The sequence below is a fragment of the Carcharodon carcharias genome, chromosome 12, assembly GCF_017639515.1.
Source record: "Carcharodon carcharias isolate sCarCar2 chromosome 12, sCarCar2.pri, whole genome shotgun sequence".
NCBI lineage: Eukaryota > Metazoa > Chordata > Chondrichthyes > Lamniformes > Lamnidae > Carcharodon > Carcharodon carcharias.
In genome coordinates, this window is record NC_054478.1 from 16,399,950 (window position 1) to 16,423,530 (window position 23,581).

Sequence of the window (23,581 nt, forward strand, 5' to 3'; positions counted from 1 at the left end):
TGGTTGTGGCAAGGGGTAGTAGCAGTGGGAGGTGGGATTCGAGAGTTTTCCAGTGGAGCCCAGACAGAGCTGCCTCTGCCTTTCAGCTGGGGAACACACATTCAGTAGTATCACAGTAGCTTTGGTATGGATCAGATTCAGTGCTAGTTTCAGTGCTTTTGAGCTCATTCATCTGCTCTTTGGTAAGTCCAACATTCCAAGCAGGCGCAGTGTATTCAGCTGTGGGTTTTGCATAACTATTAAACAGTGAATTGGTCGGTTTTAGATATGTCACATTGCTTTGAGTAGTGGGAGGGGTGAGAGACTAGAGGCTTCCTTCTCTCTCTTGTCATAATAGCTGATTATGGACATGGACTCCAGTATTAGATAATATATGGTAATTTATACAGGGTCACCTGACCTGGGGTTTGAAGGTCAGTACATGTTGGAGCCTATCTTGATAGAGTTCAGACACTGCAGGTAGGTTCATGTTAGGAAAATGTGTTATTAATAAAGTTATCTCAGCTACAATGTTGACGGCCTCTGTGCACCATTAAAAAAAGAAACATCTCCAATCAATGGTCAGTTTTCAGGAACTGTATGCAAACGTTTCAGATTTCACTTTTCTTTTTGCCTCCTTTTTCTCCTCTTCCCCAGAGACCCTCCCCCTTATGATTTAAGACTGAATATTGTCTGTGTCTTCCACACCACCTAGCAAGGTCAGCACCTGACTGTGCTGCAGTTCAGACCTGGCGCTTAGGGCTGTTTGCTGGTCTAGTGAGGAACAGACCTGAGAACATTGGGAAGAAATCAAATTCCTTGCAAGTCAAGAGGACAGTTGAATGTGTTTTTACGATGAACCTGTGGCTTTGAGTAGTTGAGCTGGCATTGATCTTTGTCCAAAGCTGCAGCTTTAGACTCGTCTGATGGCGAGAGAATGTTGAATCATTTTTCTCTCTCTAGTTTTTTCTGCCTTCCCCAGAAGCTGTGGACTCTGCGATACAAACAAAAGCAGCAGTCCTCTAGCAACCTGTCCAAATACTCATTTGTGGGTAGTCCTTAGTTGGTCACAACCTGCCAACAGCTGAGCTCGGTGTTGTGCTCACCCAACATCATGTGCTGGCTCTTCCAACAGAGATCACTGGATAGCATGAAAATTCTCTCCTTAACCAGTGAGGCACTGAGATTGTAGTCCCACTATCACTGCAGCCTATAAGCCAGGATGGCAATGGAACCTAATGCAGTTTTGGCTTTGCTCACTTAAGTAATAGAAATGAAATCTGCAATCTGTGACATCTTTCTCTTCACTATGACCAATCTGATTTGTTCCTAGGAGTGGGTGATTAGGGACCTGGAGTTGGAACCTGTGGAGAAGAGATGGCATGGACATTTCTACAGTGGAAAATGCTACCTGATTCTGTACACCTACACTGTCAGTAACAAACTTCACTACATCCTCTACATCTGGCAGGTCTGTGTGACTCTACACTCTCTTATAATTCAGAGTTAGCCTGGGAGTGAGTTACAGGTTGGAACCTTTAAAAGGTGTTTGGAGAGTTTTACTGAGCAAGAATGAGAAATTTTAGGAAGAGGGTAATACACATAAAAGGCCTGTCTCTTCTGGGATCCACATGTCTGACTAGCCTTCCCTCCAACCTCTCAAAAAGAATTAAGCTCCCACCACGATGGCTCAGACACCACTTTGAGCCATAGACACCGGGAGTATGCGACTTCTGTTTCGTTGGATGGTCCCAGCAATATGAGTAGATGGCTCTGGGTGATGAAGGCAGGATTAGGGTTATGGTTGCCAACCCTCCAGATCTGTCCTGGAGACTCAAGGGAATTGGGATGAACTTTGTGGATGCTGCAGTGAGCAAAATCCATGTGGAAAATCAGTGAGTAAGAAGAATTGTGGATTTTTTTTAGTTTGCTTTGAATATAATTTTTAATTTTTTTTAAAAATGGAGATGCTGAAAATTGTGGTTGTGGCAAAACCTACCGGAAAAGGTCCAACCAGGGTTGTCAACTCCAGAATAGTGTGTGCATTGGGACTTAACGGTGAAGACTTTATGGTTGAGGACACAGCCAACACACACTCTTTGAGCTGATATGAATATTGGCCACCTGAGCAAGACTCTGGAGAAGGGAGACATTGGTAGAACTTGGGAATGAAATTATTCTTATGGAGGACATGGGAACAGAAAGAGGCCATTCAGCCCTTCAAGCCTGTTCTGCCATTCAACGAGATTGTTGCTGCCCCTCGACCTAACTCCTCATACCTATCCTTGTCCCATATCCCTTAATATCTTTGATAGATTTTTGTTATCCAGTCTCCAGTTTTAATTCCAACAATTGGATCAGGCATCAAGTTATTGCAGAAGAGAGTTCCAAACTTACCAGATCTTTGCTTATAAAAGTGTTTCCTAATTTTACTCCTGAAAGGTCTGGTTCTATCTTTTAGACTCTGCCCCCTATACCTAGATTCCTGATTGGCAGAAGTAGTTTCTTCCAATCTACTCCATCACTTCCTTTTAATATCTCGAAACTTCAATCAAATAACCCCATTAATGCTCTAAATGCTGAGGGATCCTAGCATGCATGGACACTCCTTGTAATTTGGAAATTGGATATTGAAGACCAGCCATGATCTCTCAGAATAGCAGAGCAAGCTTAAGGCGCCATATGGTCTACTTTTCCTATTTCTAATGTTATTATTCATTCTTTAATATAGAAGGTGTGTGAGAGGTGACTTATGCTTCACTAAAAAGCTAGAAGGCCATTTTGATCTGTTTTTCCTTTTTCTTGTTTCCTGTCAGGGTAAATCCGCTAGTCAGAAGGACATCACCGCCTCTGCCTACCAGGCGGTTAACTTAGACCAGCAGTACAATGGAGAGCCTGTACAAGTCCGAGTCACCATGGGGAAGGAACCAAAACACCTGATGGCCATTTTCCAAGGCAAACTTGTAGTTTTTGAGGTAACTTGGATATCGTGGGAAAAGGGCAAGAAGTTTAGGTTTTGTGTGTGTGGTCTTTCTATAGAAAGTGAGTCTGGAAAATTAACAATGGAAAATAAGGAGATGGCAGATGAATAAAACTGGTATTTTGCATCGGTTTTTCACTATAATCATTATGAGTAACATCCCAGAAATAGCTGTAAACCAGGAAATGGGAGGGAGGAACTCGGGAAAATTACAATCAACAGAGAAGTGGTATTGAGCAAATTGTTGGGGCTGCAGTTGACACATCCCCAGGTCTGGATGGACTTCACCCTAAGGTCTTGAAGGAAGCAACTAGTGAGATAGTTGATGCATTGGTTTTAATTTTTCAAAATTCCCTAGATTTGGGAAAAGTTCCATTTAGATTAGAAAATAGCAAATGTAACTCCTTTATTCATAAAGGGGGGGGGGAGACAGAAAGCAGGAAACTACAGGCCAGTTAGCTTAACATCTGTCATAGAGAAAATGATAAAAGCTATTATTAAAGAAGTTATGACAAGGCACTTAGAAAAATTCAAGGCAATCAGGCAGAGTCAACATGGTTTTGTGAAAGGGAAATAGTGTTTAATCAATTTATTGGAATTCTTTGAGTCACGTGTTGTAGATGAACAGGAACCAGTGGACTGTAGTTGGAATTCCTGGAAGCATTCGGTAAGGTGCCACACCAAAGATTATTGCAGAGTAATTCAGCAGGTAAGGCTAGAGGGTACAAAAATAACAAAAGGACAAACTTTTAAGGCTCTATATCTAACACGCAGCATTCAAAACAAAACAGATGAACTGATAGCGCAAATGGATAGAAGTAAGTACAATTTGATGGCAGTTGGAGACATGCTACGAGGTGACAGATTGGGACCTGCATATTGAAGGGTATATAATATTTATGTAGGACAGGAAGTTAGGAAAAGGTGGAGGGGCGGCTCTGTTAATCAATGATGGCATTAGCACATTAGAGAGGGATGACACAAGTTCAGAAAACCAGGAAGTAGAAGGGGTTTGTGTTGAGGTGAGGAAAGATAAAGGCAAGAAATCACTTGTGGGAGTGGTGTACAGGCCCCCTAATTGTAACTACATTGTAGGACAGAGTATAAAAGAACAGATAATGGGAGCTTGTCAGAAAGGTGCAGCAATAATCATGGGGGATTTTAATCTACATATAGACTGGGGAAATCAGATAGGCAAAGACCATAAGACATAGGAGCAGAAATTAGGCCATTCGGCCCATCAGGTCTGCTCCGCCATTCAATCATGGCTGATAAGTTTCTCAACCCCATTCTCCCGCCTTCTCCCCGTAACCTTTGATCCCCTTACCAATCAAGAACCTATCTATCTCAGTCTTAAATACACTCAATGACCTGGCCTCCACAGCCTTCTATGGCAATGAATTCCATAGATTCACCACTCTTTGGCTAAAGAAGTTTCTCCTCATCTCTGTTCTAAAAGGTCTTCCCTTTACTCTGAGGCTGTGCCCTCGGGTCCTAGTCTCTCCTGCTAACGGAAACATCTTCCCCATGTCCACTCTATCCAGGCCTTTCAGTATTCTGTAAGTTTCAATCAGATCCCCCCTCATCCTTCTAAACTCCATCGAGTATAGACCCAGAGTCTTCAAACGTTCCTCATAGGTTAAGCCTTTCATTCCTGGGATCGTTCTCGTGAACCTCCTCTGGACCCTCTCCAGGGCCAAAACATCCTTCCTGAGATACGGGGCACAAAATTGCTCTCAATATTCTAAATGTGGTCTGACCAGAGCCTTAAAGCTCAGCAGCACATTCCTGCTTTTATATTCTAGTCCCCTCAAAATAAATGCCAACATTGCATTTGCCTTCCTAACTACAGACTCAACCTGCAAGTTAACCTTAAGAGAATCCTGGACTAGGACTCCCAAGTCCCTTTGCACTCCAGATTTCTGAAATCTTTCCCCTTTTAGAAAATAGTCTATGCCTCTATTCTTCCTACCAAAGTGCATGACCTCACACTTCCCATGTTGTATTCTATCTGCCACTTCTTTGCCCATTCTCCTAACCTGTCCAAAGCCTTCTGCACCTTCCCCGCCTCCTCAATACTACCTGTCCCTCCATCTATCTTTGTGTCATCTGCAAACTTAGCCAGAATGCCCTCAGTTCCTTCATCTAGATTAATGTATAAAGTGAAAAGTTGTGGTCCCAACACAGACCCCTGCGGAACTCCACTAGTCACCGGCCGCCATCCTGAGAAGGACTCCCTTATCCTCACTCTCTGTCTCCTACCAGACAGCCAATCTTCTATCCATGCTAGTAACTCTAACACCTTGGGCTCTTATCTTACTGAGCAGCCTCCTGTGCAGCACCTTGTCAAAGGCCTTCTGGAAGTCCAAGTAGATAACATCCATTGGTTCTCCTTTGTCTAACCTACTCGTCACCTCCTCAAAGAATTCTAACAGATTTGTCAGGCATGACCTCCCCTTGATGAAACCATGCTGACTTTGCCTTATTTTACCAAGCACTTCCAAGTATTCTGAGATCTCATCCTTAATAATGGACTCTAAAATCTTACCAACGACTGAGGTCAGGCTAATCGGCCTGTAATTTCCCGTCTTTTGCCTCACTCCCTTCTTAAATGGTGGTTACATTAGCGATTTTCCAGTCCCCTGGGACCCTCCCTAACTCCAGTGTTTCCTGAAAGATCACCAACGCCTCCACTATCTCTTCAGTTATCTCCTTCAGAACCCTGGGGTGTAATCCATCTGGTCCAGGTGATTTATCCACCTTCAGACCTTTCAGTTTTCCTAGCACCTTCTCCTTGGTAATGGCCACCATACTCACGTCTGCCCCCCCGACTCTCTTGAACTTTGGGGATGTTACTCGTGTCTTCCACCGTGAAGACTGACGCAAAGTACCTATTCAGTTCCTCCAGTTTCAGGATAGTTTCTTAGAACCAACCAGAGAGAGATCTATACTAGACCTGGTATTGAGCAATTAGATAGGATTAATTGATAACCACCTAGTGTAGGCACCCCTGGGCAGCAGTGATCATAATATGATTGAATTTAACATTCATTTGGAGGAGAAATGAGTGTATCCAAGGCTAGCAATTATGAGGGCCTGAAAGCAGAGCTAGCTAAAATGAACTGGCAAATTGGGTTAAGGGAAGGGATAGGTCAATAAAGGTTCAGTGGCAGACATTTAAGGGGACACTTCAGAATACAGAATACACTATATATACATTCCAATGGGAGAGAAAAATTCCAAGGGGAGGGCCCACCAAGTTAAAGACAGTATCAAACTTAAAAAGCACATAATTATGCAAAGATGAGTGGCAGGTCAAGATTGGAAAGAATATGAGCAGCAAAGAACAACTGAAAGATTAGTAAAGAGGGAAAAATTAGAATTCAAGAGGAAACTAGCTAGTAATATAAAGACTAATACTGAGTTTCTATATTTATTTAAATAAGAATAGAGTTAACAAAGTGAGCCTTGGTCCTATAGAGTGCATTTGGAGAATTGATAATGGAAAGTAGGGAGATGGTAGATGAATTAAACAGGTTGGGCTCTCACTATAGAGGACATGTGTAACATCCCAGAAATAGCTGTAAATCAGGAAATGCGAGGGAGGAAGTTGGGAAAATCACAATCAACAGGCAAGTGGTATTGAGCAAATTGTTGGGGCTGTGGCTGACACATCCCCAGGTCTGGATGGACTTCACACTAAGGTCTAGAAAGAAGTGGCTAGTGAGATAGTTGATGCATTGGTTTTAATTTTCCAAAATTCTCTAGATTTGTGGGAGGTTCCATTAGAAAACAGCAAATGTAACTCCTTTATTCAAAAAGGGAGGGAGGCAGGAAACTACAGGCCAGTTAGCTTAACATCTGTCATAGGGAAAATGTTAGAGGCTGTTATTAAAGATGTTATAGCAGGGCAATCAGGCAGAGTCAACATGATTTTATGACAGGGAAATCCTGTTTAACCAATTTATTAAGTTCTTTGAAGGAGTCACGTGTGCTGATGTGGATAAAGGGAACCAGTGGATGTATTGTACTTGGATTCCCAGAGGCATTTGATAAGGTGCCACATCAAAGGTTATTGCAGAAAATAAAAGCTCATGATGTATGGGGTAACATATTGGCATGGATAGAAGATTGGCTGGCTAACAGGAAACAGGAGGCATAAGGTGGATCTTTTTCTGGTTGGTGGGATATGACAAGTGGTGTGCCACAGGGATCAGTGCTGGGGCCTCAACTTTTTTTACAATTTGTATAAATGGTTGGATAAAGGGGCCGAAAGAATGGTTAAGTTTGCTGACGACAAAGATAGGTAGAAAAGTAAATTATGAAGAGGACATAAGGAGGCTACAAAATGACATGGGTAAGTGAGGGGGCAAAGATCTGGCAAATGGAGTATAATGTGGGCAAATGTGAAATTGTTCATTCTGGCAGGAAGAATAAAGAAAAAACTTATTATCTAAATGGTGAGAGATTGCAGAACTCTGGGATGCAGAGGGACCTGGGTGTCTTAGTGCATGAATCGCAAAAGGCCAGTATGCAGGTACAGCAAGTAATTAGGAAAGTTAATGGAATGTTATTTTTTTGAGAGGGAATTGATTACAAAAGAAGGGAGATTATGCTTCATTTGTAAGGGGCACTGGTGAGACCACATCTGGAATATTGTGTACAGTACAGGGGTATCTCTATTTAAGGAAAGATGTAAATGCATTAGAAGCAGTTTGGAGAAGGTTTAATAGACTAATACTAGGAATGGGCGGGTTGTCTTATGAGGAAAGATTGGACAGACTAGGCTTGTATCCGCTGGAACAAAAACAGAATTACCTGGAAAAACTCAGCAGGTCTGGCAGCATCCACGGAGAAGAAAAGAGTTGACGTTTCGAGTCCGCATGACCCTTCAACAGAACTTGTATCAGCTGGAGTTGAGTAAGAGACGACTTGATTGAAACATAAGATCCTGAGGGGTCTTGACAGGGTGAATTTGGAGAGGATGTTTCCTCTTGTGGGAGAATCTAGAACTAGGAGGTCACTGTTTAAAAATAAGGTATCGCTCTTTTAAGATAGATGAAGAGAATTTTTTTTCTCAAGAAGGCTGAGTGTCTGTGGAACTCTCATCCTCAAAAGTTAGTGGAAGGAGGTTCTTTTGAATATTTTTAAGGTAGAGCTACATAGAAAGTTTATTGTGGCTAGGCAGTAATGTGGGGTTGAGATTACAGTCCAATCAGCCATGACCTTATTGAATGGCGGAGCAGGTATGAAGGGCCAAGTGGCCAACTCCTGTTTCTAGTTCATATGTTAGTGACATTCCAGAGACACAGCAGGTATTGAACATCCACAGTCTCTTTCTTTCTTTTTGCACCCTTGTCCCTCCCCAACCCCACCTGCCCAGCTGACCTTTAGATCCCACATCCTCTCCGTCACGACCTATTTTCACTGCTCCCTCAGCTCATCTGCCATTGGAACCCTTGCTCGTGCACTTTACCACCTCCCATTCTCCTTTTAAACCTCAGCTTGTTGCAAACTCTCCTGCCTGTATCTTTCCAAGTTCGGCCATCACACGCACCCCACCCTTGTCCTTGCAGGTCTACATATGAAATGGGAGCAGATGTAGGCCATTCGGCCCTTCGAGCCTTCTCTACTATTCATTACAATCATGGCTGATCTGTTTCGAATTCCACATTCCCATCTACCCCCCAATAACCTTAGATTCCCACAAGGATCTATCTATCTCTGTCTTAAGAATATTCAATGACCCCACCTCCACTGCCTTCTGAGGCGGAGAGTTCCAAAGTCGCACAACCTTCAGAAAATTTCTCCTCATCTGTCCTAAAATGGCAAGCCCTAATTTTAAAACAGTGACCCCTAGTTCTGGATTCGCCCAAAAGAGGAAACATCCTTTCTACATCCAACTTGTCAAGATCATTCAGGATCTTCTAAACTTCAATCAAGTCACCCCTCACTCTTCTAAACTCCAGTGAAAATGAACCCAGTCTGTCCAACCTTTCCTCAGAAGACAACCCGCTCATTCCAGGTATCAATCTGGTAAACCTCCTCTGAACCGCCTCCAATGCATTTACATCCTTCCTTAAATAGGGAGACCAAAACTGTACAGAGTATTCGAGATGCAGTCTCACCAATGCCCTGTAAAACTGAAGCATAACATCCTTACTTTTATGTTCAATCCCTCTTGTAATAAAGGATAGCGTTCCATTAGCCGCCTTAATTTCTTCTGTACCTGCACACTAACATTTTGTGACTTGTGCAATAGGACACCTAAATCCCTCTACAGCTCGGAATTCTGCAGCCATTCTCCACTTAAATAATACTCTGCTTTTTTTATTCTTCCTGCCAAAGTGAACAACTTCACATTTTCCCACATTATTCTCTATCTGCCAGACTTTTACCTATTCACTCAACCTATCTATATCTGTCTGCAACTGACTTCCATCCTCTTCAGCTCAAGCAACAAGTGAACATTAATCACCTGGATTCCCAACCTTGTCCAACTTGTTTGCCAATATGACTTAAGACTAGATTTGAAATCCGGTTGTCTCCAGTTTACTCTTAAGTTCTGATGCTGCAGTTGATGTGCCCAAGCCAATTCTACCCATTTGGAATGTTGGGCTGACTGGTGGTACTTTTTGTTTTGGTAGAGTTGACAATTCTTCTGGTATTTTTCAGGGGGGTACCACCAAGGCGGACGAGGAGGAACCAGAGCGCCCAGTGCGTCTCTTCCAGATTCGTGGTAAGGATGAGTACAGCACCAAGGCCTTTGAAGTCCCAGCACGCTCCTCTTCCCTCAACTCCAATGATGTCTTTGTGCTGAAGACAAGTGACCGTTGCTTCCTATGGTATGGGAAGGTGAGAATACTTCAAACTCTGGGCAGCACCAATGGGATCCATTAGCCATTCCAATGTTTCCACTATATAAAAACAGGAAACGCTGGTAAAACTCAGCAGGTCTGGCAGCACTGCAGAGAGAAACAGAGTTAACCTTCTGAGTCCACGTGACCCTTCAGATTTGTTTCCCTTAGTTTGGTCCCTGCAAACGAGCTGTAACCACAGTCACAAGTGGAAGTGAGTTTACATCATAGCACACTGGCCTATACATGGGATGGGAGCAGGGCGATTGGTGGGGGAAGGAACACTGGATGAACTAATCGTGTGGATTCAAAAATGGCGAACAATGAACCTTCTTTTCTTAGCTTCCTGTAGTTGATTGTGAACAAGTAAAGGCTCTCTATTTTCTCCCTCACTCTTTTCTGTAGAGCCAATGTTTGTATCTTACAACGTGTAGAATCTTTTCATTCCTCTCCATTCACCACTGGGAAGCCTAGGTGACTCGCACATGCCCTGGGCCCGTCTCCTCCCCACCCTCACTCACCCCAATGACTGGCATTGACCACCTGTCACCCAAACTTTCACTCCCTCTTCCTGTCTCATTGACCAAGTGGATCTGGTTGGATTCCGATGGGAGTGGGATGAAATTTATGGAAGTAAGTCTCTCATCTGGGGCTTCAATCCCAGAAACCAGATGGTGCCCCATCTGCTTTGGGTTTCACGAGCAATCTAACTTTCCACTGCATCCGCCTTGCCCCCTTTAGAATGGGGACCTCATGGCCTAAGGGAAGACTTGATGCTTTCCTTGTGTAGAAGGAAAGAACATTAGTAATAAAATGAGGGAGAAGGAAGGGTCAAGTTGTATATCTCTTCACGGTTCCTGTAAACCCTATTGTGTTGTAGGGATGCAGCGGTGACGAGAGAGAAATCGCAAAGCATGTGGCTAACACCATCTCCAGGAAGGACAAGCAAAACGTGTATGAGGGCCAGGAACCTGCTGATTTCTGGGTCCCTCTTGGAGGGAAAGCACCATATGCCAACAGTAAAAGGTACATCCCTTACCTGCTGAAGAAAAGTCACTCTTATAACATTGAGCAAGTATGTCCTGCAGGAATCATGCTTGTCCGTTCGTAATGGCTCTGCAGTACTGAGGAAGCGATGCATTGTCGGAGCTGCTGTCTTTCTGGAGAAGCATTAAAACTCAGGTTCTGTCTGCTCTTTTCCAGTGAACATGAAAGATCCCATTCTTTTGAAGAAAAGAGGAGCTTTCCCTGGTGTCTGGGGCCAATCATCCGACATCACTTTGTTTTTTTTTTAAAAAAAAAGCACATTGCTGTTTGTGGGAGCTTGCTGTGCACAAATAGGCTGCTGCATTTCCTACATTACAACAATGATCACACTTCAAAAATCCCTTGTTGAGGTGAAGTGCTTTGAGATGTCTTTAAAAGCCTTGAAAAGCACTAGATGTAGAAATACAAGTCTGTTTGTGTCAAACTGACTTTTTGAACCATAGGTCAGGAATAGCTTGATGCAAGTCATTAAAAAACATGAGGTGGAACATTCCTCCTTCCTGCTGACATTGACCACTTGAGTTGACCAGAATGAATACCTGAGCTTAGAGGATCAGTTATTTGAACCAGATTTGTATTTATTTATGCTTAAAAGTTTGGGAGGTGAATCTGATGGTTTTAAAGGATTTGATAGGGTGGATACAGAGTAACTATTTCCTCCAGTCCAGAACATGGCTGCACATGAGCCATTTAGGAATAAAATTGAGAAGGAAATTTTTGGCATAAAGGGATTATGGACATTTGGAATCCTCTTTCTCCCCCCGCCCTGACCCCCCCCCTTTCCTGCTGCCAACCCCCACCCCCCTCCCAAAAAAAGACTGGATACTGAGGGGGGTGGGGGTCAATGGAGCTTTTTTTTTCTCTTGGGTATGGATATTGAGGGATATGAAGCTAAAGTTGGTGTTTGGTGTCAAGGTACAGATCAGCCATGATTCCCATATCACTGAATGGTGAAGCATGCCTGAGGGGCTCAATGGCTTCTTGTTCCTTTTTAATTGGGAGAAATGGGCAGTAAAGATGGTTGTACTCTTGTAATTGAGGTCACTCAACCTACTATCCTGGCAATGACAAGAAAGTCTCTCTTCCTTTCAGGTTACAAGAGGAGTATCAGCCTGTTGCTCCGCGCCTGTTTGAATGCTCCAATCAGACTGGGCGTTTTGTTGCCATGGAGATTGTGGACTTCTCCCAGAATGACCTCGATGATGATGATGTCATGCTTTTGGACACCTGGGAACAGGTTTATGAAATAAAATTATCATGCATAAAAGCCCTCCTACGCCCTTCCATATTCCTCTCTGTAATCAGAATAGATCTATGATCCTGGATCAGTTCTGAGTTTGCCGGATATAGCTGGGAAGCTGGCCCAAAGGTTGTGCAGCAGTAGAAATGTAACGTGCTGGCATTTCATGGTCATGTGTTCTATTCATTGTAACAATCAATAGTTATAGATTGATTAGATTTTTGTTGGGTAAGGGCATAAGGGATGCAAAAGTGGGTATAGGGAGTTGAGATGCACATCAGCCTTGATTGGCAGAACAGGCTCAAAGGACTGAATGGCCTTCCCATGTTCATATGCAACATGCATCTTTCAATATGATGCATAGTTAGTCCTTGCCTGGTAGAAATGTAGAATTTTACAGCACTATTTGGTCCAACTAGCTTATGCTGCATGTGCTCCTCCTCCCGCCCTAACAACATGTATAATTATATAGAATTCTCAGCCCAGGAACAGGCCATTTGGCCCAACTGGGTTCAAGTCAGTGTTTGTGCTCCACAAAGCTTCCTACCATCTTTCTCATCTCTCCCTATCAATACATCTTTCTATTCTTTCCTCCCTTGTGTTTATCCAGCTTCCACTTAAATGCACCCTAAACTATTCGATTACTCCCTGAGGTAGCAACTTCCACATTCTGGCCATTCTCTCTGGGTAAAGAAGCTTCTGATTTCCCTATTGGATTTATTAGTGACTATCTTATAGTTGATTGCACTTTAGATTCAAACCACCTGACCACATTTTCTTTCTGCCTATCCTATCGCCCACCTTCATACTGTTGTGGGTCACCCTCCAGTTGTTTTGCCCAGATTACAGACCTAGCCGGTTTGAGTGAAGCTGGAAGCTGAATGTTTGCTTTCTCCACTTGCCAGATTTTCCTGTGGATCGGTAAAGGAGCCAATCAAAAGGAGAAGGGGGATTCCGTTGTCACAGCGCAGGAGTACCTCAACACCCACCCAAGCAATCGTGACCCAGACACCCCAATTCTAATTGTCAAGCAAGGCTTTGAACCTCCAACTTTCACTGGCTGGTTCATGGCCTGGGACAAACATCTGTGGAATGTAAGTAGGTGGTGCCGTTTGTAATCTATGTTCGCGGGACTTGAACTTCAGACAATTAACTTTCCACCTAGCTCGATTTGCATCAAAAAGGTGCTTCACTGACTTTCAGAATTGTTACAGAAGAGTTGGTGGTTGTTTGGCCCATCATGTCTGTACCAGCTCTCCATCAGAGTAACCTGCCTAGTACCAACTTGCCCACATTCTCCCCATAGCCCTACATGTTCAACAAGCAGTTAAGAATGCAAATGCTATAAGTTGGCCTTCTATTGAAAGGGAGCTATGAACACAAGAGTAAGAAACCTTGCTGCAATTGTATAGGATTTTGATGAGACCACACCTGGAATGGAGTATACAGTTTTGGCCTCCTGTCCTAAGAAAGGATATACTTTCCTTAGAGGAGGTGAACGATGATTCACTTACACTGATACCTGGGATGAGAGTGTTTTGTTTGTTTGTTATGCTGAAACCCAGGATGCGAGAGAATTTACCTTCTACCATAAGATGTAGGAGCAGAATTGGCCATTCTGTCCATCGAGGCTGCTCTGCCATTCAATGAGGTCATGGCTGATCTGATAATCCTCAACTCCACTTTCTTGCCTTTTCCCCATAAGCCTTGATTCCCTTACTGATTAAAAATCTGTCTATCTCAGCCTTGGATATATTTAATGACCCAGCCTCTACAGCCCTCTGCAGAAGAATTCCACAGATTGACTACCCTCAGAGATGAGGACGAATTTCTTCTCTATCTTAAATGGGTAGCCCCTTACTCTGAGATTATGCCCCCTGGTCCTAGACTCTCCCACAAGGAGAAACAACCTTCATCATCTATCCTGTCAAGCACCTTAAGAATCTTATATGTTTCAATAAGGTCGCCTCTCATTCTTCTAAACTCCAATGAGCACAGGCCCAACCTACTCAACCTTTCCTCAAAAGAAAATCCCTCCATCCCTGGGATCAACCTAATGAACCTTCTCTGGACTGCCTCTAATGCCAGTATATCTTTCCTTAGATAAGGGGACCAAAACTGTTCACTGTATTCTAGGTGTGATCTAACTACTGCCTTGTAGAGTTTTAGCAAGACTTCCCTATTTTTATATTCGATTCCCTTTGAAATAAAGGCCAACATTCCATTTACCTTCCCTATTACCTGCTGAACTTGTTTGTTAGCTTTTTGGGATTCATGCATGAGGACTCCCAAATCTCTCTGCTGCAGCTTTCTGCAGTCTTTATCCATTTAAATAATATTCAGCTCCTCTCTTCTTTCTGCCAAGTGCATAACCTCACATTTTCCCACATTATATAACATTTGCCAAATTTTTGTCCACTCACTTAACCCGTCTCTCTCCCTCTGTAGACTCCTTGTGTCATCCTCACCATTTGCCTTCCCACCTATTTTTGTGTCATTTGCAAACTTGGTGATAGTACATTCACTTCCCAAATCATTAATAATTGTAAATAATTGTGGCCCCAGCACTGATCCCTGTGGCACTCCACTAGTTATAGGTTGCCATCCTGAAAATGCCCCCCTTATCCCAACTCTGTTTTCTATTAGTTAGCCAATCCTCTATCCATGCTAATATACTACCCCTAACACTGTGGGCTCTTAGCTTTATTAAGTAGCCTTATGTGTGGTACCTTATCGAAAGCCTTTTGAAAATACAAATATATCACTTTAACCGGTTCCCCTTTATCTGTCCTGCTTGTTACCACCTCAAAGAATTTTAATCACCTTGTTAGGCATGAAGCCATGTTGACTCTGCTTAAATAGACTGTACATTTGTAAATACTCTGCTATTACATCCTTTATAATAGGCTCCAACATTTTCTCAATGACAGATGTTAAGCTAAATAGCTTACAGTTTCCTGTCTTTTGTCTCCCTCCCTTTTTGAATAAGGATGTTACATTGGCAGTTCTCCAATCCTCTGGGACTTTTCCAGAATCTAAGGACTCTTGGAAGATTACTACCAGTGCATCCACTATCTGTGTAGCTACTTCCTTTAATATCCGAGGATGCAACCCATTAGGTCCAGGGGACTTATCGGCCTTTAGCCCCATTAGTTTCCCTAGTACTTTTTCTCTAGTGATAGTTATTGTATTTATTTCCTTCCCTGTGCCCACCCCACCACCGCCCCCCCTCCGCCCCAACTTTTGCCCCTTGATTATTTAGTATTTTTGGAATGCTGTTAGTGTCTTTGACCATGAAGACTGACTCAAAGTATTTATTCAACTCCTGTCATTTTCTCGTTCCCCATTATTTCCCCAGCCTCATTCTCTAAGAGGCCTAGGTTCACTTTGGCCTCTCTTCCTTTTTTTATATATTTAAAGAAGCTCCTACTGTCTGTTTTTATATTACTTGCTAGTTTACCCTCAGTTTATTTTCTCCCTCCTTTTTATTATTTTATTGGTCACCTTTTTTGTTGTTAAAACTTTCCCAATCCTCTGGATTACCACTAAGCTTTGCCACATTGTATGTTTTTCTTTCAATTAATTAACTTGGTTAACCATAGCTGGTTTATCCCTTTGCTAGAATCCTTCTTCCTCACTAGGATATATCTTTGTTGTGAGTCATGAACTATTTTCTCAAACATCTGCCATTGTTCATCAAATGTCTTTTCTGTTAAACTCCTTTCCCAATCCACTCCAGCCAACTCTGTCCCCATTCCTTTGTAATTACCCTTATTTAAGTTTAGCACAGTTGTTTCTGACCCAAGTTTCTCACTTTCAAACTGAATGCTAAATTCTACCATGTTATGGTCACTGAATCCTAGGGGATCCTTTACTCTGAGATCACTTATTAAGCCTGCCTCATTACACATTACCAGATCCAAAATAGCCTGATCCTTGGTTGGATCCACAACCTATTGTTTCAGGAAACTGTCCTAAATACACTCTTATGAATTATTGCTCGTGGCTAACTCTGCCATGAAGGTTAAAGTCATCCATGATTGATGTACTGCCTTTTTCACATCCCCTCATTATCTGCTGATTTATTCTCTGCCGTACAGTATAGCTATTGTTATGGGGCCTTTAGACTACACCCACCAGTGTTGTCTTCCCCTTGTTATTTCTTCCCTTCATCCATATGGATTCTACATCTTCCGATCCAAAATCATTCCTTGCTATCATACTTATTCCATCTCGTAATAACAAAGCTACCCCATCACGCTTTCCTTCCTGCCTATCCTTTCAAAAATTCTCTCACCCCTGAAATTACGTTTCCGTAATAACTGTAAGATCGTACTCATTAACCTCCCATTTGTCCCAGTAATTCATTTATCTTGTTCCAAATACCTCATGCATTCAAGAACCATTAATTTTGCCTTTTTACCATCTTTTCCCCCTTTCACCCTATTTGATGTTTCTTTTTTGTGTATTTATACATTCTGTCCCTTCCTGTCACATTCTGGGTATCACTATCTTAGCAGCTGCCCTGCAATGCCGCCACATCCTTTTTCCTTGTAAGCCTAAGTATCCCCTCTCCAGAACCCTACCCTCCCATCCCCCACTCTGTTTATTTAATTTAAAGCCTTCTACAGCCCTAGTTATTCGATTCGCCAGGACACTGGTCTCAGCACGTTTTAAGTGAAGCCCATCCCACCGGAACAGCTCCCTTCTACCCCAGTCCTGGTGCCAATGCCCCATGAACTGAAACCCATTCCTCCCACACCAATCTCTGAGCCATGCATTTAACTCCTTGACTTTATTTACCCTATGCCAGTTTGCCTGTGGCTCAGATAGTAATCCCGAGGTTATTTGCTTGGAGGTTCTGCTTTTTAATTTGGCTGCTAACTGTTCAAACTTTCAGCAGGACCTTCATTCTAGTCCTATTAATGTTGTTAGTCCCAACATGAATGACGATAACTGGATTGTTCCTCTCTGGTCCTGAGGCGATGTCCTTAACCCTGACACCGGGCAGGCAACACAGCCTTCGGGACCCACACTCATGACTGCAGAGAACAGTATCTATCCTCCACCACCACCGCCACCCCCCCACCCACCACTTGAATGGCTCCCACAGTTGTCCATCCTTCCAGCAGTCCCTGTTCTTGTCCACACAGCTTGCAAGAATCTCGTAACTGTTGGGCATTTGCAGTGACCGAGGCTCCTCAAACGTCACCCCCCTGGGTCCACAAACCTGCTTCACCTGCAGCCACACCCTCCTGTCCCTGATCACCGGCCAAATTTGAATGACCTAATCTGAGGGGTGTGACCGCCTCCTGGAGCAAAGCGTCCAGGTAACATCCACAGCGCCCCCCCCCACCCCCCCAACCCCCTTCCCTTATCTCCACTTCCTCCCCTACCCCCCCCCCCTCCCTCCATGATGTGGTGCAATGTCTGCAGCTCAGACTCCAGCTCCTCAACTTGCTACAGACGTGTTCGCTCTGGATCACCTTGGTGTCCAGCAGCAACACCTCACTTGTCCTTCGCGCTGATACCTGGGATATGAGAGAGTTTGTTTATGAGGAGAGATTGACTAGGTTGGGTGCACTCTCTCAAGTTGAGAATGAGAGAGAATCTCATTGAAATGTACAAAATTCTGAGGGGGCTTTATTGGGTAAATGTCGTTTTTTCTCTGGCTGGTGAGTCTAATATTAGGGTCTGTGGTCTCTGGTTAAGGAGTCAGCCATTTAGGACTCAGATGAGGAGAGGTTGTCTCTGATGTTGTCTACCTTAGAGGACTCTGGTTCCTCAGTCATTGACTATATTTTAGGCTGAGAACAGTACAAATTTGGACACTAAGGGAGTCCAGGGATACACTCAATTTTAAGGGGGCGTGAGGTGCAGGAACAGAGAGACCTGGGGGTGTGTGTACATAGATCTAAATATGGTAGGACAAGTTAATAAGGCCATTCAGAAGCACACGGGAAGCTTGGCTACATATCTAGAGACCTAGAGTAAAAGGGTTGTGCAAAACCTTTTCTAAATCACTGGTTTTTGCCTCAGCTGGGGGTATTGTTCAATTCTGGGTACCACACCTGAGGAAGGATATCAAGGCCTTGGAGAGGGGCAGAGGAGATTTGCTAAAGTGGTTCCAGGAATGACTGACTTCAGGGTAGGGACTCACAAACCTGGAATTGTTCTTGGAGTGTAGAAGGTAGAGGGGCATAGTGGTATTGTCACTGGACTAGTACTCCAGAGGCCCAGGGTCAATGCTCTGGGGATCTGGTTCGATTCCCACCACAGCAGATGGTGAAATTTGAATTCAATAAAAATCTGGGATTGATGATGAGCATGAAACCATTGTTGTAAAAACCCATCTGGCTCAGATTTCCATCCCTAAAGGACATTAGCCGTCCTTACCTGGTCTGGTCTACATGTGATTCCAAACCCACAGCAATGTGGTTGACTCTTAAATGCCCTCTGAACAAGGGCAATTCAGGATGGGCAATAAACGCTGGCCTAGCCAGCGACACCCACATCCCATGAATGAATAAATTAAAAATAGAGCAACTGTGGGTAACAAAAGGACACAGGTTTAAAATAGGCACACAAGACAGGAGGGAGAATTTTTTTGTTGAACAGCAAGTTGTTGCAATCTGGAATGTGCTGCCTGAAAGGGTGGTGCAATCAGATTGAATAATAACTTTCAAAAAGGAAATTGGATACATTTTCAGGGCTATGGGGGAAAGAGCGGGGGAGTGGGACTCATTGGATAGCTCTTTCAAAGGTCTGGCACAGACACAATGGGCCAAATAGCCTCCTATGCTGTAAGATGCTATGAAAATGTCTTTCTGGCCATCAAAGCAGCCAATCAATTTCTGGGAGAACAAAGGCAAAATAGTGACTTTCATGATCTCAAGATGTCACCAAAGCACTTTGCAAATATTTTGTACTGTAGTTGCTACAAAGTAGGAGATGCAGCAGCCACACAAACTCTTAAAAATTGCTGTGAAATAAATGATCAGAATTTTAAAAAGTTATTTTTTTTGGTTGAGAGAGAAATGTGGATCCAGGACACTAGGAGAACTCCGCTGCTCCTCTTTTGAAGTACTAGCCATGGGATCTTTACATCTGCCTGGAAGTGCACGTGGGGCCTCCATTTAACGTCACATCTGAAAGATGGCACCTCCAACCGTGCAGCACTCTCACAGTACTGCACTGGGAATGTTGTGCGCGCCTGGATTTTAATATTAACATTTCCCTTTTTTCCTTCCTTTCCTTCCAAAGGATGGAAAGTATGAAGAGATGAAGACTGGGTTGGATGATCCTCGAATTGTTGATGAACTGATAGATGTAAGTAGATTTTCGCTGCCGAACTGTAAGTGGGGGTTATGGTTAATTTGACAACTCTGAACTTTAACATTTACACAAGGAGCCCTTTTTGGTTTCAACACAAATGCTTGGAAAATGCTCAGTAGCACACTCATAGAGAGAAAAACTGAACTGGGTTAATATTTCAGGTCAATGACCTTTCATCAGAACTGATTTATACAAGATAACAAGGCCTTGGTGAGGGTGCAAAGATTTTAATCTAATGATACCAGGGATGAGGGGCTTCTGATAGGTGAGAGTCTGCAGAAGCTGGGGTTGTTCTCCTGAGGGTAGAGAAGGTTAAGAGGAGATTTGATGGAGGTGTTCAAAATTATGAAAGGTTTTGATGGCATAAATAAGGAAAATCAATTTTCAGTCACCAAGGACAGAGGTTAAAGATAACTACTGAATTTAATGAGGAAAGGAGAATTTTCTTACCTCAGTGAGTTATGATCTGGAAGGCGCTGCCTGAAAGGGTGGTGGAAGCAGATTCAGTAGGAACTTTCAAAAGGAAATTGGATTCCAAATGGGGAAAGAGCAGGCAATTGGCATTAATTGGATTTTAAAAACTTATTCTTTCATGGGATATGAGCATCACTGGCTATACCAAAATTGTCCATCCTGAATTGACATTGAGAAGTTGGTGATGAGCTGCTGCTTTGAACTGCTGCAGTCCATGCACTGTCTGCACACCCACAGTGCTGTTGGGGGTTGGGAAGGGGTGGGAAATTCCAGGATTTTGACCCAGTGACAGTGAAGGAATGGCAATATAGTTTCAAGTCAGGATGGTGTGTGAGTTGGAGGGGAACTTCCAGGTAGTGGTGTTCCCATGTGTCTGCTGCCCTTGTTCTTCTAGGTGCTAGGGGTTGAGGGTTTGGAAGGTGCTGTTGAAGGAGCCTTGGTGAGTTACTGCAGTCCATCTTGTAGATGGGACGCACTGCCACTGTGCATCGGTGGTGGAGGGAGTGAATGTTTGTGGATAGGGTGCCAATCAAGGGGTTGCTTTGTCCTGGACAGTGTCAAAGTTCTTGAGTGTTGGAGCTGCACTCATCCAGGCAAGTGGAGAGTATTCCATCATGCTCCTGACTTGTGCCTTGTAGATGGTGGACAGGCTGTGGGGAGTCAGGAGGTGAGTTACTCACTACAGAATTTGCAACCTTTTGACCTACTCTTGAAGCCACAGTATTTATATGGCTGGTCTAGTTCTTCTGGTCAATACTAACCCACAGGATGTTGCTAGTGGGGGATTCAGTGATGGTAATGTCATTGAATTGCATAGCTCTTTAAAGAGTTGGCACAGAAGCAATGGGTTAAATGGCCTCCTTTCTGAGTTGTAAGATTGATTCTAACTGTACTGGAGTCTGTAGGTTCTATATTGCACACCACTTGATATGGGTGAGAGCTGTACCTCGGCTAGAATGTTTTGAACATAGTCCTACACAACACAGGGCTTCCCATGCCATTTGGGAGCACTAAGTTAAGGGAGAGTCACTGCGTCTTTCATAGCTTCAACTATGGACAGCAAAAAAGGACCAAACTATTGGTGTTCCTCTTTTTTAAACTGTCAGTCCACCATCCACAGCCCACCACCCTCCAACCACATCTAAAATAGGTTCTGCTGAAGCACTTGCGTAATTGCCTCGGCCATGAATCCTGAGACCTCTCTGGTCCTCTGGCTCAGTGGAGAAATGCTCTGCGTGGTGCCATATTCAGCAATGAGCTGATGCCAAGTTGAAATAACTTGTATTTATATAGCACCTTTCACCACCATGGGATGTCCAAAGTACTTCACAACCAATGAAGTTTTGTTTTTTGCAGTGTAGTCAGTATTGTAATGTAGGGAACACCAGCAGCTAATCTGTCTACAATGAGCTCCCACAAGCCACAGTGAGATGATCTGTTATGGGTGATGTTGGTTTGAGGGACTCTGTTGGTCAGGACATGAGGGAGAAACTGTGTGGGAGGTGGTCATGGAATCTTTTACATCCACCTGAGAAGATATATTCGGGTTAACCTCTCATCCAGTACAGCCCTCCCCTCAGTGCTGCAGTAGTGTCAGCCTGAGTTTCTCGGGAGTGAGACTTGAACCCACAACTCTGACTCAAGAGGTGAGAATGCTACCCACCAAGCCATGGTTCTTCTTCCTGGTGCCTGATCATTTTCTCTTTAATTCCCCCTTTTTTCTTGCCTCTTTCCCTCCACCCTTCTAGGACATGAAGAAATTCCAAATTTCTCATAGTTATAACAGTGTGTCTTCAGCTAAAGAATCCTTGAAGATCTATCCAGCGGAGCAACTGATCAATAAGCTGTCAGAGGAGCTGCCTGAAGGAGTGGACGCAACAAGGAGGGAGGTGAGTCAGACAACATGTGTGGACTTAAAGATAGGTGGCTACAGTTGGACTTGTGCACTTACTGGGACTGTTGGGTACGATGCTAGTGATAAAGTTGGGTGATGTAGGAGAGGAAATGGGGATCAACAAAAGTCACAGAATTGTTACGGTGTAGAAGGAGGCTATTCGGTCCATCGTGTCTACACCGGCTCTCTGAGTATTTTAACTTAGTGCCAATCTCCTGCCTTTTCCCCTGCACGTTGTTTCTATTTAGATAATCATCTAATGTCCTCTTGAACGCCTTAAATGAACCTGCCTCCACCACACTTCCAGGAAGTGCATTCCAGATTACAATGTGTTAACCAGTTCTTGCAACAAAATAAAAAGTTTTTTTTTTTTTGTTTTAAATTAATCATTTGAGTTTTTTGAAAGAAGCCTGGTTAAAGTCTTATTCTGGATGTAACAGTAGCAAAGGTGAATAACTGGCCATTTTGGTGGGTGAATTAAACATTTGCACTAATGGAGTGACCTACGGAGTAGCGGGGTTACACAATCTGCACTCATCTTATCCTGATCAAAACAGGTGGTTAAAGCAGAGAGGAAAGTCATACTTAGTAGTGGGAGATTTGAAGGATGATTGGTGGGGTGGGGGTCGGGGGGGCAGTGGAAGGAGAGGCAGAACCTGATGCCTACTGCATCTGGCCACATTCCCTAATGGCTCCAGGACTTTGGGAGGAAATGAGTTGAAGCAGGAGGCATCCTTTCTGATTACCTCGCCTGTGTAAGGAGAGAACCCTGGGATTTTGATCTCTCATTTATGCCGCACATGTCTTGTAAAGCATTCTGGGACATCTTGAACAACAACAATTTGCATTTACAAAGTTCCTTTACTGTAAGATATTCTGAGGCTCTTCACAGGAGTGATTATAATGTGCAATTTGACACTGAGCCACATGAGATTTTTGGTGAGGTGACCAATCGAGGAGGTCCCCAGTATCGCAGGTGCCAGTCTTCAGGCAATTCGATTCACTCCACGTGACATCAAGAAATGGCTGAAGGCACTGGATACTGCAAAGGCTATGGGCCCTGATGATATTCTGGCAACAGTACTGAAGACATGTGCTCCTGAACTTGCTCCTGGTTAAAGTCTTATTCTGGATGTAACAGTAGCAAAAGTGAATGACTGGCCATTTTGGTGGGTGAATTAAACATTTGCACTAATGGAGTGACCTACGGAGTAGCGGGGTTACACAATCTGCACTCATCTCATCCTGGTCATAACAGGTGGTTAAAGCAGAGAGGAAAGTCATACTTAGTAGTGGGAGATTTGAAGGATGATTGGTGGGGTGGGGGTCAGGGGGGGGCAGTGGAAGGAGAGGCAGAACCTGATATTCCAGCATAGCTACAACACTGGCATCTACCCAGCTATGTGGAAAATTGCCCAGGTACGTTGTGTCAACAAAAAGCAGGACAAATCCATTCCGGCCAAGTACTGCCCCATCAGTCTACTCTCGATCATCAGTAAAGTAATGGAGGGGGTTGTTGACAGTCCTATCAAGTGGCACTTACTCTGAAATAGCCTGCTCATGGACGCTCAGTTTAGGTTCTGCCAGGGCCATTCAGCTCCTGACTTCATTGCAGACTTGGTTCATAAATGGATAAAAGAGCTGAACTCTGTGAGGTGAGAATGACTGTCCTTGGCAGCAAGGCAGCATTTGACTGAGTATGGCATCAAGGAGCCCTAACAAAATGAGTCGATGGGAATTGGAACACACTCCACTGGTTGGAGTCATACGTAGCA

General features: G+C 43.7%; 1 protein-coding gene across 1 annotated transcript in view; it reads left to right on the forward strand.

The window, feature by feature from the left end:
• Window positions 1–23,581, forward strand: part of LOC121284843 (villin-1-like) — a 53,177-nt gene that overhangs the window by 26,430 nt on the left and 3,166 nt on the right. Inside the window, exons 12-19 of the mRNA XM_041200638.1 lie at window positions 1,313–1,450; window positions 2,796–2,954; window positions 9,635–9,814; window positions 10,697–10,842; window positions 11,956–12,100; window positions 13,009–13,197; window positions 19,367–19,432; window positions 21,661–21,801. Coding sequence (XP_041056572.1) covers window positions 1,313–1,450; window positions 2,796–2,954; window positions 9,635–9,814; window positions 10,697–10,842; window positions 11,956–12,100; window positions 13,009–13,197; window positions 19,367–19,432; window positions 21,661–21,801 — 1,164 coding nt within the window. The remainder of the gene's footprint in view (window positions 1–1,312; window positions 1,451–2,795; window positions 2,955–9,634; window positions 9,815–10,696; window positions 10,843–11,955; window positions 12,101–13,008; window positions 13,198–19,366; window positions 19,433–21,660; window positions 21,802–23,581) is intronic.